General features: G+C 30.2%; 1 protein-coding gene across 3 annotated transcripts in view; it reads left to right on the top strand.

The window, feature by feature from the left end:
• The window catches only part of LOC145245972 (nuclear pore complex protein Nup155-like), a 141041-nt gene that overhangs the window by 20909 nt on the left and 105126 nt on the right, over positions 1 to 15006 (top strand). For 2 of the 3 annotated variants that reach the window (XM_080107761.1, XM_080107759.1), the window contains exons 2-6: positions 6374 to 6583; positions 9521 to 9658; positions 10389 to 10485; positions 13438 to 13508; positions 14219 to 14311. In XM_080107761.1, coding sequence (XP_079963887.1) covers positions 6454 to 6583; positions 9521 to 9658; positions 10389 to 10485; positions 13438 to 13508; positions 14219 to 14311 — 529 coding nt within the window. In that variant the 5' untranslated portion in view covers positions 6374 to 6453. Of the gene's footprint in view, positions 1 to 5059; positions 5077 to 6373; positions 6584 to 9520; positions 9659 to 10388; positions 10486 to 13437; positions 13509 to 14218; positions 14312 to 15006 lie in introns of those variants that run through there. The other variant, XM_080107760.1, reaches the window with a different exon arrangement.

Genomic DNA, 15006 nt, shown 5'->3' with positions numbered 1-15006 from the left:
ACTAAAAAACGAAATGGTGAAATATAAAAGCAAGTTAAGCTAAAAGTAAAAAATAAAAACATTTTTTTTACTTAAAAGAATTAAAGAAAGAAAAATATTCAAAGAAATTTCTAAACTCATTAAGATAAATAAAGATTACCTTTAAAGTAGTTAATAAAATTCTTGTATATCATATTAAATATGTTATGAAAAATTATATGACGTTTTTATTATAAATTTTTGACAGTATTAATCTTACTTCAAGCAAACAGTTCAACTTAAAAATATAAGAGAATCGGAATAAAAGAATTTTTTAACGCTGCAATTCCAATTCCCCTCAAAATGCACAATTCTTACGATTCCGATTAATCGTCCCACCACTACTGACACTATCATTTTTAGTGAAATGATATAATTTCTTGAACAGAACTCAACAGGTTTTCTAAATAATTACATAAATGCATTGACGCAGATAGTGGTTAGGCAACCCTTGCTTCACCATGAATTTCAATATTGCTGTAGTTCTTAGTAAGGTAAATGATGTCATTTCCAGCATATGATTGTGCAGGTATTCTATATTTTTGGAATATGACATTGTGGGAGATTTCTTTGTGACCCCAAAATGGACATTTCTCCCAACCCCACCCCAAAAGAGGTTTTGTAATCCCTGGAGACCTTTAGAGCACTTTTAAAGGTAACATAATCATGTTTCTTTCTATCCACCACTACCGTGATGTCCTTTCGGATGATAAGCTTGAAAATTCAGCAAATACGGATCACCCCCAGCAGAAACTTGCTCAATTGACCTTCACAGAACACCAACAATAGATATGAAATAAAATAATTTTGAGATAGTAAACTACTTGAGCCATTTTTGAGACTGACTTCATGTTCCTCCTACCTCCTGTCTCTTGAAAATATATAAAATAATTTTGAGATCTTAAACTGCTTCAACCATTTCTGAGACTAACTCCATATTTCTCCCGTGATTTTTGGAATGTGGCAAATAAGCACTAAACATTACTTGATTAGTTTATATGATTTTAGGAATGTGAGAAATAAGCACTCTGCATTACTTGATTAATGTACGTAATGTTTGGAATGTGACAAGAACTCAGCATTACTTGATCAATTTATCTGCTTTATGGAATGTGACATATGAAATCAGCATAACTTGATCAATGTATGTGATTTTTGGAATGTGACTCGGTATTACTTGATCAATTTACGTGATTTTCGGAATGTGACAAATAAGAACTCTGCATTACTTAATCAATTTACGTGATTTTTGGAATCAGCAGTTTTTCCAAATTTAGACATATTTACATTAAAAAAAGTGATCATTGTATGTGATTTTTGGAATATGACATCTATTGTCAGTCTCGATATTTTATGCATTTTTTTTTCTTTTAATAGCGATGATGTTTGGCAGGAAACTATGCTATAAAATATGGTTACTTGTCTTTTGGCTAAGATCAAAGTGTAGTATCTGTTTTCAGCATTCCAGTGACTTCATGCCCCTCTTAAAAAGAATTTTGGCAATTACTGAGGAAATTACAGACGAAAATCACATTTTAACTAATACTAAGCAAAAAAGTGGGATGAATGCTTGAGAGAATTGCTTTGTGACAACAAAACAGACACTAATTCCTCACACCTCACCTAATAAAAGAAGGTTTGGGAATTCCTGGAGGCCTTCAGAGCACTTTTAATAGTAAGATGATCGTGCTTATTCCCTCCACCACCACCACCACTATAAACACTATGGTTTTAAGACAAATGACGCCACTTCAGGAAAATGAATCTGCAGGGAGATTGCTTTGTGATAGCAAAACGGACACAACTTATGTGAATTTTAGAATATGACAAATAAGGACGAAGTATATTCCACATTAATATTTTATGCATTTTTTTTTTTTTTTTTTTTTTTTAAGAAGATAACGCCTGGTATAAAAGTAATATATATCTTCTATATAATAATTTGATTGCAGAAATTCGCCTCTGGACCAAATTACGATAGGTTTGCAATGACAAATGCCACATTCGAATTTATTGGGTCTTAACGTTTACCCACCATCTTATGTAACTTATGAATGCCGTTACACATTTATTAGATTTAATAAAATCTTATTTTATTTCCTAGGAACGACATCATCACGATCGCCAAGACCTAAAAACGAAGTAGCTTGTATTTCCCCCACTAACTGAAAAGTCCTCCCACTTTCCTTAGCAGGACCGGGTACTTCTACAAACATTATACCTACATTGACCTGACACCGTTATTAACTGGATTGCACACTCATACACTTACAACTACGAATACACTAGGAGTGTCAGAAGCCGCCATTGGAAACCAGTGAATAAACATTTGATTATATAGACTCTGTTTCGAAGCTTATAATCAATATGAAAATGTAATTTCAAACCATAATTTTTTTTCAATAAAATGAAGAAAGACCATATTTTAAAATAATGAAAGGCTTAATCGAAAAAAAAATACAATATTTTTTTTTTATCGGTTTTCTTTCAAAAAGATTTCACAAAATTAACGAATTTTAATTGAAACCAAATCTTAAAAATATATATAAATGCCAAAAAATCACTTACCTATAAAAAAAAAACTAGGCAATAAGTGCTTCCATTTTTAATTTATAATAATTGTCGTAATTAAAAACAAAACTTTCTGTGCAATATAAAATAAGGTTTCACTTAAAAAACAAAATTCAACGTGGTTTTTAAAAAAAGGGTTTTAGACTTTACAGGTAAATTTGCAAATAACTGTATTTTTTGGTTTGTTTTAAATTAGCTTATTTTATTTATTGATCTTTTATCTTCAATTTCTGATATATAAATTTGAGGTGAGAAAATTAATTTTCATTTTAATAGACATTTCAAAATGGGGGGGGTGAATTAAAAAAAAAACCTTGTCTAGAATATTATATTTGGTTTATTGGAAAGATCATAAAATTTCACATTGAACCTGAAAATATCATAAAAATTGAACCAATAGAAAAACTTTGATAGATTTTTAAAGTGAAAAAATTGAAAAAAAATTAACTCGTAAAATTAAATTGATTTCATTACGTAAACAAAATGGCTGAATGAACGCATGCAGGCACTTTGTAAACTGTTTTTTAAAAAAATAAAAAATAATATTTCTATTATTTTTTAAACAACTTTAATAGTTTATTTTGGAATTATATTCCATGAAGAAAATAAACAACCCACTTTAAAAGAGAAATTACGAGTTTTTTATATTTTATTCGCAGTTTTGTGTTAGGTGTGTCAAAAATTCACCAAAAATTCTGACACACTTACCAATACACTTCACTATTCAAAAACACTGATTTCTTCCCCCCCCCCCTGGATTATGCACAAACATACAAAAAATGAACACCGCAACCTTAATTCACTACGGCAGTTCAATCGCCATACATTGTTATACATCATTTATTCCATTTAAACTTACACATGCCATCACACATTGCCATGAATCATTTAATCACTGTAAAGTTACACGTGCCTTTTTCCATTACCTGCATTGTTGTTATTTACATATTGTTAGAACTAAAACAATTATGTCGCAGCTTTCTATACATTATATCTGGTTTTTACCTCAATTACATTTTAACCAACTATATACTACACATTTTTGTATTTTTCATTTCCTTATATACTTTTTCTTTCATCTGGAAAGGGAGGGGGTAAGGTGGGGTTCATTATTTAGAAATGTTCGTTCACGTATTTTTTTTTTTTTTTTTTTTTTTTATAAAACTTTAGATTTCTGATTAAAACTGGTACATTGGTTTTTTTGTGGGCTATTTAAAAAAATTTTTTTGTATCAAATACAAAAGAAAAACCTTCATTTGTTTTTGGTGTGTTTACTTTTTTTTTTGAGGGTGGTTATGGATTGTTACAGTTAAACAGTTACATCGCAGATTTCTTTACACCATATCAGGTTTTACTGTCCTATATTACTTAATTACATTGTAACCAAATAGAAAACTTTCAATAATATTTAAAAAAAAAAAAAAAGATAAAATTTATATTATTTGTTTCTTTTATGGGGGGGGGATGGTTTTTAACAGTTTTTACTGTCCAAAATTATTACAGGACTAAATGAACGAATCAGTAAAAAAGATGAACCTTACGTTTTTTATGTTTGTTTTTAGCGTCTAAAATTATCACATAAATGAACAAATTTTGAACGAGAGGAACTTCACTTTTTTAATGTTCATTTTTAGCGTCAAACATTTTCACATGACTAACTGAACAAATCTTAGTAAACGAGACATACTTCACTTTTTTAATGTTTATTTTTAGCGTCCAAAATTATGACTAAATGAACAAATTTTAGTAAATGAGGCGAACATTTTTTTTAATGTTTGCTTTCAGCGTCCTACATTATGACATGCAAATTTGAACGAATCTCTTCCCACTCACAAGATAGGGTGTCAATTCTAAGTCAGTTCTTAATATGGGGATGTTGCGGCTGACCAGAAAATGTTGGGGGGGGGGGCGTTCCATAAGCTGTTATTACCATGAGGACCTGGGGGGGGGCAACAACAACAACAACACTACTTTACTGTTTTTATGAGAGGGGTGATTGATTATAGAGCTTTATTTATTTTTTTTTTTGGTTGCGATATTTTTACCTTAAATCCACCTACAAACTTTCTTTTAAAATAACAACTTATAAGTTTTCTACTATGCGTATTAAGAACATCTGATTTATATTTGCCGGATACAATTAGTTTTCCACATATAAAGCCTGTATTATACACTTTATATCATTCGCTGCCAGATTAGTATGCACGGGTGAGGATCAAATCTAATTATATCCGAACATATGTCACTCTCAACTTATTTCTTGGTTCACAGTATTTGCACGTGGGGATCTTGACAGCGACTATCCAAGTAAAATTTGTGGCACATATTTTGGCAGTCAACCACACTACCAAAATGTTTTTTGTTTTGTTTTGAAAACAGAGCAACTGTTTTCTGTTCTTAACAATACATATTTTTGTTAATAATTATTTTTCTACTTTGTTTTTTCGTGATTCTTGGATATTTTACTATTTGACATGCGACAATTATGTAGGTACCATTTTTTTTTTTTTTTTTTTTTTTTTTTTTGCACTTGAAAATCAGTATTTTATTTTGTTGTTTTGGTTTTATAGTGCAGAACCACTCAGTTTTATCATGTAATAAGACACCGTTAAAGAAAGATGACATCATTTCCAGTAACAGAAGTCAGCATTTTTTCAAATTTACCTGAATTCTTTTAAAATTATGTAATAATTACATTGGAAATCTGGGATAAAAGGTACTTTTCCTTGCAAAAAACTGCCCAGTTGACTCATAGAATTAATCTTTTCAGCCAATTTTTACATATTTTTCATCCGAGACTTTGCTCTTTCCGATGATACCAATTTCACGATGGTCGAGTGCCGATGACAAAAGTTTTAGCAAATATCCGAACACTCACACACACACACACACACACAAACGTTTGAGATTTATATAATAGAAGATAAAATAAGATGTTTACCAGTTTTAAAATATACAAACTTTTTTTTAGAATAACAATATTTTTAACTTGTAAACATTAATCAAAAGGGACTTTTCCAGGGTAGGCATTCATCTTGAAGCAGAACGTTCGGCTGACAATGTAAACAAAGACATGCAGAACTTGATTTTAATCAACAGCAAGGAAGGTGAATTTACAGATTCACCCTCCTTTTGTTGAAGGACCAAAAATGTTATTGTTTCACTGTTTTAATCCATTATTACTTGTGGGGATGGGGAGGGGGGTAGCCGGCTTTACCCGGTCATAAAATATGCTTAAGTTTGATCTTTTAATTTGTCCTGATTTCATATATATTATAGTCGTGAAGTAAAAAAAAAAAAAAAAAAAATATTTGGGTACTATTAGCTAGAATTGAAACCGAAAGTAAAACTGTAGCATTCGAAGCTGGTGATGTTACCACTATACCAATGTGACATGCATATGAACTGATTAAAAATTAAAAATAAACTAAAATGAATGTACAAAATATATAACAATTTTTTTTTTTTCAATTTGGACCCATTTTTGATCCCTTAAAAACTATTTTAACCGGCTAAAGACCCAAAAAAGAACAGTCCATAAAAAATCCAATCATTTGAGGCCTTTAGCGTCACTCTGCGACTTTTAGGTTTGGAAGAGATAGTTTGACAATATGGAGACAGTTAGGCAGACATATAGCCTTTTATATATTAGATTATTATTATTACTTTATGAAATATTGTTTTTTTTAGAAAAATATATTTTATCTGATGCTGTTTGCTTCTGTTTTTTTTTTTTTATATATAGTTTTTGTTAATGTCTTTTTTTTTATTTTTTTTTTTATAGAATTGCCCATTTGGTTGTTTTGTTTTGGGATACTTAGTATCCAGTTGTGTTGCTACTGGGGACTACAGCAACATTTAATTATGGCGTCTGCTCTCATTACGGCCACCCAAAAAGACTCATTTGAGTTGGCTGGAATGCTGTTGGATAACCACACTCAGGAGGATGAAAAGTTCCATGATCTCTCTGCTCTATTACATGTTGCAGCAGATAGTAAGTATCTTATAGATAAAACAATCTGTCCCACTTCACACTCATAATTTGACTTGTTTCACAGCCTAGTAAACTATTTTCTTTAATTTTCAATGCACTCATCAAATATTTACAATCACACTGCCATAAAAAAAAAAGCATATTACATTTGATATAGTCAAATTTTTGGCATGATTTTACAGCATTATGCCATTATCTAACCTTTATATGTTCTTCAAGATATACCCTGTTCCTCACTTTGGACTTTGGTTTTCTGCATGTCTATTGTCAGAAAAACTGAATTAGCATATCAAGATTAGAATAAAGTCAAAGTCTTATTAAAAGCAAAATGAATTTAAATTAATTGGATTATCTAAACTATTCTCATTGTAGTTATTTTCACAATGTTTTAGCTGATGTAACCTCTGACCTTCAGTTGTATTTTTTTTTTTAACTTCTAAGACTTCATCAAACTGTGTAACCTATATGGAATTTTGAACCGAACCTCTTATTTAATCCACAGGCTGATGGAATGGGAACTATCTACCTTCCAATTCACAATTCAATTTTATTTTATGACTTATGAATATTTCAGAAACTATTAAAAATAGTTATGCTCAGTGTAGCTTAGAATCTTAGCCCATATTAATAAGTATTTCTTTTAATTTTCAATTCTACTTAAAACTAATATAACTTTCTACCATTATTTTTCGCTATCTTTGATTGCGCACTGACATGAACATTCTCATGACAGTTTTCTAAACTTCACTACTTCTGTGTTGGCTCATGACAAATTGAAAGCAGATGTTTTGTTTGTGATAAGAATGCCTTACAGGGCTAACAGGCTGTCTGGTTTGGGGTTTTTCATCAGTTTCCTTCTTGATGACTGAGGAGCTTCATCTACCCTCTCTATGGTAACCTTCTGGAATATCGGAGGGAAGCTAACAGGTGCTACACTTTGCCCAAGGATGTCCTGGAAGTGCAAGACTGACATTTTGTTCCCTGAGGTATTATACATGCCCACATCAACCATGTTGTTTGCAAAGAGATGACAGTAGTGCATAAGATAGTAAAACCTAATTTTTGAAATTATATAATACTAGCAGGGCTACCCGGCGTTGCTCGGGACCGTATAAACAATGAAAAAACAAAAGCAGATATTGAACATATGTTTTATTCTTAGGGGAGAGGAATCTTTCATCTCAAGTTTTAGCGTTACAAACAAACATTTGTCTTTTATATATATAGATAATGACAGGTTTTTTGGGGGCCCCCCTCGAAGATAACTGATCAGTTGACCAACTTCTAGTGGTCCGTTTGACGTGAAATTTCGATATTTGTCATCCGGGTGATGGGGCTTCGATATGATACCAAATTTGTCAAGTTTGGTTCCGTCTTTCAAAAGTTTTAGCGTTACAAACAAACATACATACATACACACAGACGTTTGGCTTTTATATATATAGATTATAAATGAAAAAATGAGTCAAAAGTTTTAAATTATTCATTTGAGAAATATTTGATTTTAACAAAAACTTTAAAATAGCTTCACAAACCACCTAAATATTAAGTGACCATTTTTATTCTGCTGTAGTTGACTTTGGTTGAAATGTAAATGTGTAAAGTAAAATACTTTTCTAACACTATTTGTTTATTATGAGCATGCAGAGAGAGACAGTCGAAGAGTTTGCTATTATTGGAAGGTCTACATTATAAAAAAGCATCCTTTGTTTTGTTCCTCATAGTGGTTTGATTGTAAATAATCAATATTTCTGCTCAATTGTTGTGTTTATATTAAATCTCAAAATTGAGTAGACATGCTTAAAATCAATATAATACAACAAAATAATTGCAATTATACAAGATGATCCCTAAAAATGCCACCTAGAATTGTTAATAAGCCATAATCCTTTCTGCAATCCAAACATATCTGAAGCAAGTAAACTTTTGTCAATTTCTGATTTGTCAACCAAATTTCAGTCTTTTATCACAATTCAATGATACATGCTCCAAATCTGCTCCTTCACATAGATCAGTACTAAGTTCTACTATGTGTTTGTTAAAAAGAATTTGGGCAAATAAAGTGTTGTGAAGGATGAACAATAGTTTCAACTAATGGGGCAATACAGAAGAAGAACTATCACAGCCCAAATCATGGCAATGCTAAGAAGTATGTCCATTGACAATTTTGCTAATTGTATCCAGGTATGCACATTTGAGGCATATAATAGAATAATGGAGATTCATGATTGGAACTTAAAGTCAGGCAGAGAGTGAAATTTTTGTACCAAATATTGCAAAAACGATTAGGAATTTTATTACTAGTATTATTAGTGGTGTTTATTTATTGTCACCCTGTACAAGCCAAAACAAAAATATGTTGTATAGAAAAAAAATGATTATCAGGTCATCATCATATTCAACATTTGTTTAGAAATTGACTTTCAAACTAACCTATTCCTAGCCAGTTTTTTCATTCTTTCACTCAAATCCATCCTAATCACTTCCTCCTATCTTTTCTTTGCTCATCCCCTGCTAGTTCAACTGTTCTACATTTACTAACTCAGGTTGCAGAGATTTTGGAAGTCTTAAGAATATTAGAAGTTGGAATTTTTTAATCTCCAAAGAATTGACAGCCTTATTATAAGACTTTAAAATAAGGATCTAGTTTATTATTTTAGAATTATAGGAGTCTGCATCCCTGCTACTAACCCAAAACCGTTCCATTTTAATATAACCTTATCAACAAATTCTCCTGTTCTGCACACATTTCCCAATATTGTTTATATTTGAATATTTGATCTTCCTCTGAGGTTATCAGATTTAAACATGTCTTTAAGACTTGCATTATACATCCATAACATAACATGATATCAAAACTAAATAAATTCCATGTTATATGCAAAATGTTTTTTATCTGTTTTCTGTAAGCTTACAATATTTTTTTTCCATTGACAGATATGCCTTGTGTTAGTGGGTTGAATGACTATGATTATCCCATTTTCCTCAATTCTGGCCTTGGAATGGATATCTTCACAGAAATCGGTGACATTAGGAGAGTGCCTTTGCCAGCTGAACTAGTTGAACATTTTGGACGTATCCTTTTTTAAAAAAAGTGATTTTGTCTTTTATCAAAATTGTCTATTAAATAAAGTTGGAAGGCTGCTGAATTCTGATCTGAAATTCTCATTTTTATATCCCCCCCCCCCCCCCCAATGTGATAATTTAAAATTAGGTTGACCAAGCAAAAAAAAAAAGTGGACAAGACGGCAACCATCTTGGTTGGAAATAAAAAGCTGTAAAGAAAGTTATTTGAGATGAAATAAAAAGCATTTAAAAAAAAAAAAAAAAATGATGCAGGTAGGTTGCAAAGTAACTGTTATTGGCTATGGTAACATTTATTTATTGTTTATTTTATTTATTACCACTTTTTTGAATCAGGTTTTATAATTGGTTTTGTAAAATTCTCAAAGAACAAAATAGGCTTAATATTACATTTCAAAATTTATTTCAAAACAAAATAGGTAATTTGAAACTGGTGATTTTTGTCGCATGAGTTGAACTTCTGCAGAGAGCTCAGCAGATTGTGCCCCAGAATTGTGTGATCAACATGATGTCCACCTCTGGTTGCAGCTATTTGTTAACTTGCAGAATTCCAAATGTTTATCCCTGACACTGATAACAAGACTTGGCACTTACATGCAAAATGGTGGGAAGTTTGGGCCAAGAACATGCACAGGAATAACTAGAGAGCATTCTTTAAATGCATTTTTCAAAAATTTTATACCCCTTTTTTGTTTGTATTTTCTTGACTTTTTAATACCAGATATGCAATGCCATTGTGCCATGGGTTTATTTCCTGAAATTGAACGTGCATGGCTTGCCGTTGACAGTGACATCTTCATTTGGAGATATGAAGATGGGTAAGGTTTACAGTGATTTCTCTTTTTTCTCTCTTTCTCGTTCTCATTAATTTCCTGATGCATGCAAAACTTGTCAGCTTCATATTAAAACAAAATAAATGTGCAAGAGAATGAGAGGTTCAAAAATCAATCAGACCAAATTTTTACAGACTGAAACATTGATGCAATGTACAGGATCCCTTGCTGGTGGAGAAAGGCCACAGTTCATCCCAATTCCTCTAAACATCAGAGTAATTCAACATCAGAGTTAATTTCCAGTGTTATTTTAAGTTTTATAGCTTGCTTATAGGTAACTTTAAAATCTATTTCTGCTGAGATAATACTAACACAATTTTTATATATTTTACTGTCAACTCTTATATCTGTGAGTAGGTAGACAGAATGAACTTGACACATCACTCAATAAGTCTCAAGTCTAATAAAACAATCTTTAGGTAAAATTTGATTTTATTCTCCTTGGATGATGCATGGATTACAACACTAACAATTTAATGCCGTTTTTGTAGAATCTTTGGCCTCAAATATGCTTCAGTTTTTGAATATCATTTTTTCATTGAAGCCAAATCTTTTTCTCTGAAGCATTCTTTTGAGGTCTGCAAAGAGCTAATAGTCAATGGGAACTAGATTTGGAGAATAGGGTGGGTGTGGAAGCAATTCAAAGTGCAATTCAAGTATTTTTGCCATTGTTACAATTTACTTTTGACATGGTTCACTGTCCTGGTGAAAGAGCATTTTTTTTCTCTTCCTTTTCTAGTTGGTATTTTTTAACAATTTCTTCTTCCAAGCACACAAAATACTAAATAATATTTACTATTAATGTTTTTTTTTTCTCAAGATAATCAATGAATAAAATACCTTGCATATTCCAAGATATAAATGTCAAAACTTTTCCTGTTGGTTTGTATCTTTGGTTGCTTTGTGTGACTTATCTGTAGCTGGCCACTCAACTGACAATTTAACTCTGGAATGAAGTGCTGAATCCAGGTTTCATCCATTGATGTAAAAACTTTCTGTTGTGTTGAAAACAATCTTCTGAATTGTTTGCACAATGTTGCTTTTGATTGACTGAGCAAATGTGGCACCTTTTTTTGAACACAACTTTCTCATACACTGCCATCTGATATTTTCAAATCCTCTACTATTCAATGCCACTTCAATTTATGATCATTGAAAACCAGTTGGACTTTTATTTTTTTCTAGAACATCTACTGAATTTTGGTAATCTGAGTATTCAGCATTTGTGTGTTTAAAATAAGTATACCACTTAACCATTGTTTCTGGCTAAGCAGAGCTTGAATAACACTTATCAAAGCAATGTTTTATTAACACAAAATTCAGTTTTTTGTTTTAAAATTTGGTAACAATAGCTTTACAAAAATTAGTGTAATTTATAAACTAATAATCCAATTGGGTTCAAATTTTGACATGTACCATTTGAAGGTTAGTACTTTTTTATATTGAATTAGTCATCATCTATATGTCATGCTCAGGACTTATTAAATGATACGTTACTTTAAGCAAACCCTAAATATTTATTAGTTGTAATTTCTAAAATACTATATTCACATATCAAATACATGCTACATAAGATATATTCATAAAATATACTGGTTTTCTTTCACTTATGAGTCACCATATATTTTATGCATTCCTGTATTGAAACTGGACATTTTTCGAGTCTGTTATAAATACAGTCATTCATTTTAACTCCTTTCTTTGAACATTTATACTTTCACTAAACACAAGTACTAAATTATTTTGCTTAGAATCTTATATAGTTACAATATTTCAAATATCTCCACGTTAAAAAACGACTCCGGTGTCTAACTCTGTCCCGTGGGGAGGCATTGTAAATAGGTACAATATTTCAAATATAAATGATCTCATCTTAGATTGCTCTCTGTTCTCTTTCACACATATTTACAGAATCACATTGACTGAAAAAAACAAAAACTCTTGTGCACAATTTTTTAAATTAATTTTCACTTTTATTACACTCTTGTTGAATTACTGTCTTTAAGTTTCTATATCCCTTGGTGGGAGGGAAGTTTCTATATCCCTTGGTGGGAGGGAAGTTTCTATATCCCTTGGTGGGAGGGAAGTTATTAGTTAGATATTTTTTATTAGCGCTTCTACTTCTAATGGGATAAAATTTCGATAATTATATTACTGAATTTCACATGAAAACAATGGTATCTACATATTCATTGTATTTTTAAGATGATTATATCCAACAATTACGGAAAGCAATAAAGTAAAATATTACTTATTAAAGAAAATAAAAAAAATAGAATTTGATGAAAATTATCATAAAATACAGGAAAGTTTAAAAGGGAGGTAATTTTCTGTCTAGATTTAAACAAGGTGGCAGCAATTTTTCACCTGCTACCACGATTAAAGTTTTTTTTTTTTATTTTTCTCTTTAAGAATTCAATAATATTCAGGTAATTCCGACTGTATAATTTGGAAGCTACCATTGTAACTTATTAGAATTGACAAACAAATCGGTTGAAACCATTGTTTTTTTGGTCTGAAAACTCCATTTATCAATTACAAAATCTCGTCCCAAAAGTGGAGAAGTGTTTTTTCTTTGTTTCTTAGGTTGCTCAATTTTACTGAGCAACACCAGATTATGAATACTACTAGTGCATGTATAAAAACTGAATATCTATATTTACATATCAACTGATGGAGAATTTCTGGGAACCTGGCTTTTTTTAGAATAATTGAAATTGAGTCAACTGGTTAATATTGAAGTGCTATAATTTCATTATTAACATTTTTAATTATATAATTTGAAATAATAATTTCATTAACATTTTTAATGATATAATTTAAATAGTATTGTTTTCTTGTTCAACATTTATGCTTTTTATCTATGCACGAAACTTATAATTAGATTGTGATTATTTTTGTAAGTTGTTTCATTTTTGTTTTTGTTTTTTTTTTTAGGCAAGATGTCGTCTACTACGATGGAGTAGATGAAACTATCTTGTGTGCTGCTTTGGTCACGCCTAAACCTGGTAAATTCCTTTATGACTTGCCCATTTTACACCATTTTATATTCATTTAAACAATTTAGAATGAACTGAAACACTGATGCTGATATACTTTTTTTATGTAATGAATTTCTAGAACCTTAAGGAGATAACTTGTGTGATTTAAGCTAAAGTTTCTAATTAAATTGTTAAAATCATCTTCCTACTCCATGAGGTTGTCAAGGATGTTGTCACCCCTGACCCATTTAGGCAACGAGTAATAAATCAATTCCTTCTCCCTAAGATAAAACATTTGTAAAAGAAAATAATTATTAAATTTTTTAGTGTACAAGTGTTTAGATGTTTTTTTTTTTTTTTCTGGTTTATATTATGTATTGATTTTAGAAAATTTGCAGAACCCATCATAATTCAGAATTAATACAAAGAAAAAGAAAGTTGGATTTTTTTTTTTAAAAAAATTCTATAAATATTAATTTAATGACATTAACTGAAGTTTTTCTGATTTCATACAATATTTATCTTATTGTAATGGCCTTTTTTATTTTATTCAATTTACTTGAATAAAAAGAATGGCTATTACAATAAGATAAGTTTATAAAAAAATGAATGGCTTTGGATTTAAAAAACAACAAAAAAATTTGGTTTTCAGAATACAAGTGAAACCAAAATATTGCAGATCTTTAGTATGTATGTATATAGTTTTATATATTATTGACAATTTTCTCTTATTTCAGATGTTTTCCAGTCTTCTATAAAATATATCTTGGTTCTTGCAACATCTGTTGAAATTGTGCTTCTTGGAGTTCGCTTTAATGATTCTTCTTCTGGTATGTTAAGCCATTTTGTTAATATTCTGTAAGGAAAAAACAATTCTCCCCCTTTTTATTCATTTATTTTTTGTTTTGTAATTTTAAGAATATTTGCTGTCTTCATTGATTTTAAGTTTTTTTCCTTTGGTTAAAAAACTATGAAATGTAAGGATTTTCATATTATATAAGTAAGATTATTCATGTTTAATAGTTATTTGTAACCATATTTTTCAATAAAAAATATTTCATTTTATAAAATAAAATTAGTTGAATTTGTAGAGCTATCTTCTATTAGTTTTACACATTTGTCTTGTACAAATTTTGTTTAATAAGTCAACCTTCCCTTTTTAAACTCTTCATGATGTCTTTATTTTTTTTTTTTTCCTATTTAGCTTCATTTTAATTACTTCCCCTTGAGAATTAATCATTTTGAAAAAAAATATTTTAAAATCTTTTTGTATTAAGTCACTTTAATTACTGTTAATATTGACATATATCTAGAAAAAATAGAACAATAAAACTACAAATGAATAACATCATATATTGGAATTAAAAAAAAATAGTTTTCTAAATTAGACATTCAAAGATCTTTGGTGGCCCTGTCGGTGGGACATAAATATACACTGACTACCCCTCTGCAGAGAGTAAAAATCCTTCAACGGGGCCACCTGTTGGTTGTGGGTGGCAACCCGTAATGCCTAAGGACAGGATAT

Source organism: Euprymna scolopes, chromosome 23 (genome assembly GCF_053919585.1).
Source record: "Euprymna scolopes isolate OS-2025 chromosome 23, ASM5391958v1, whole genome shotgun sequence".
Classification (NCBI taxonomy): domain Eukaryota; kingdom Metazoa; phylum Mollusca; class Cephalopoda; order Sepiida; family Sepiolidae; genus Euprymna; species Euprymna scolopes.
Note: the sequence above shows the minus strand (reverse complement) of the source record. Positions and strands in the feature narration are given on the sequence as shown.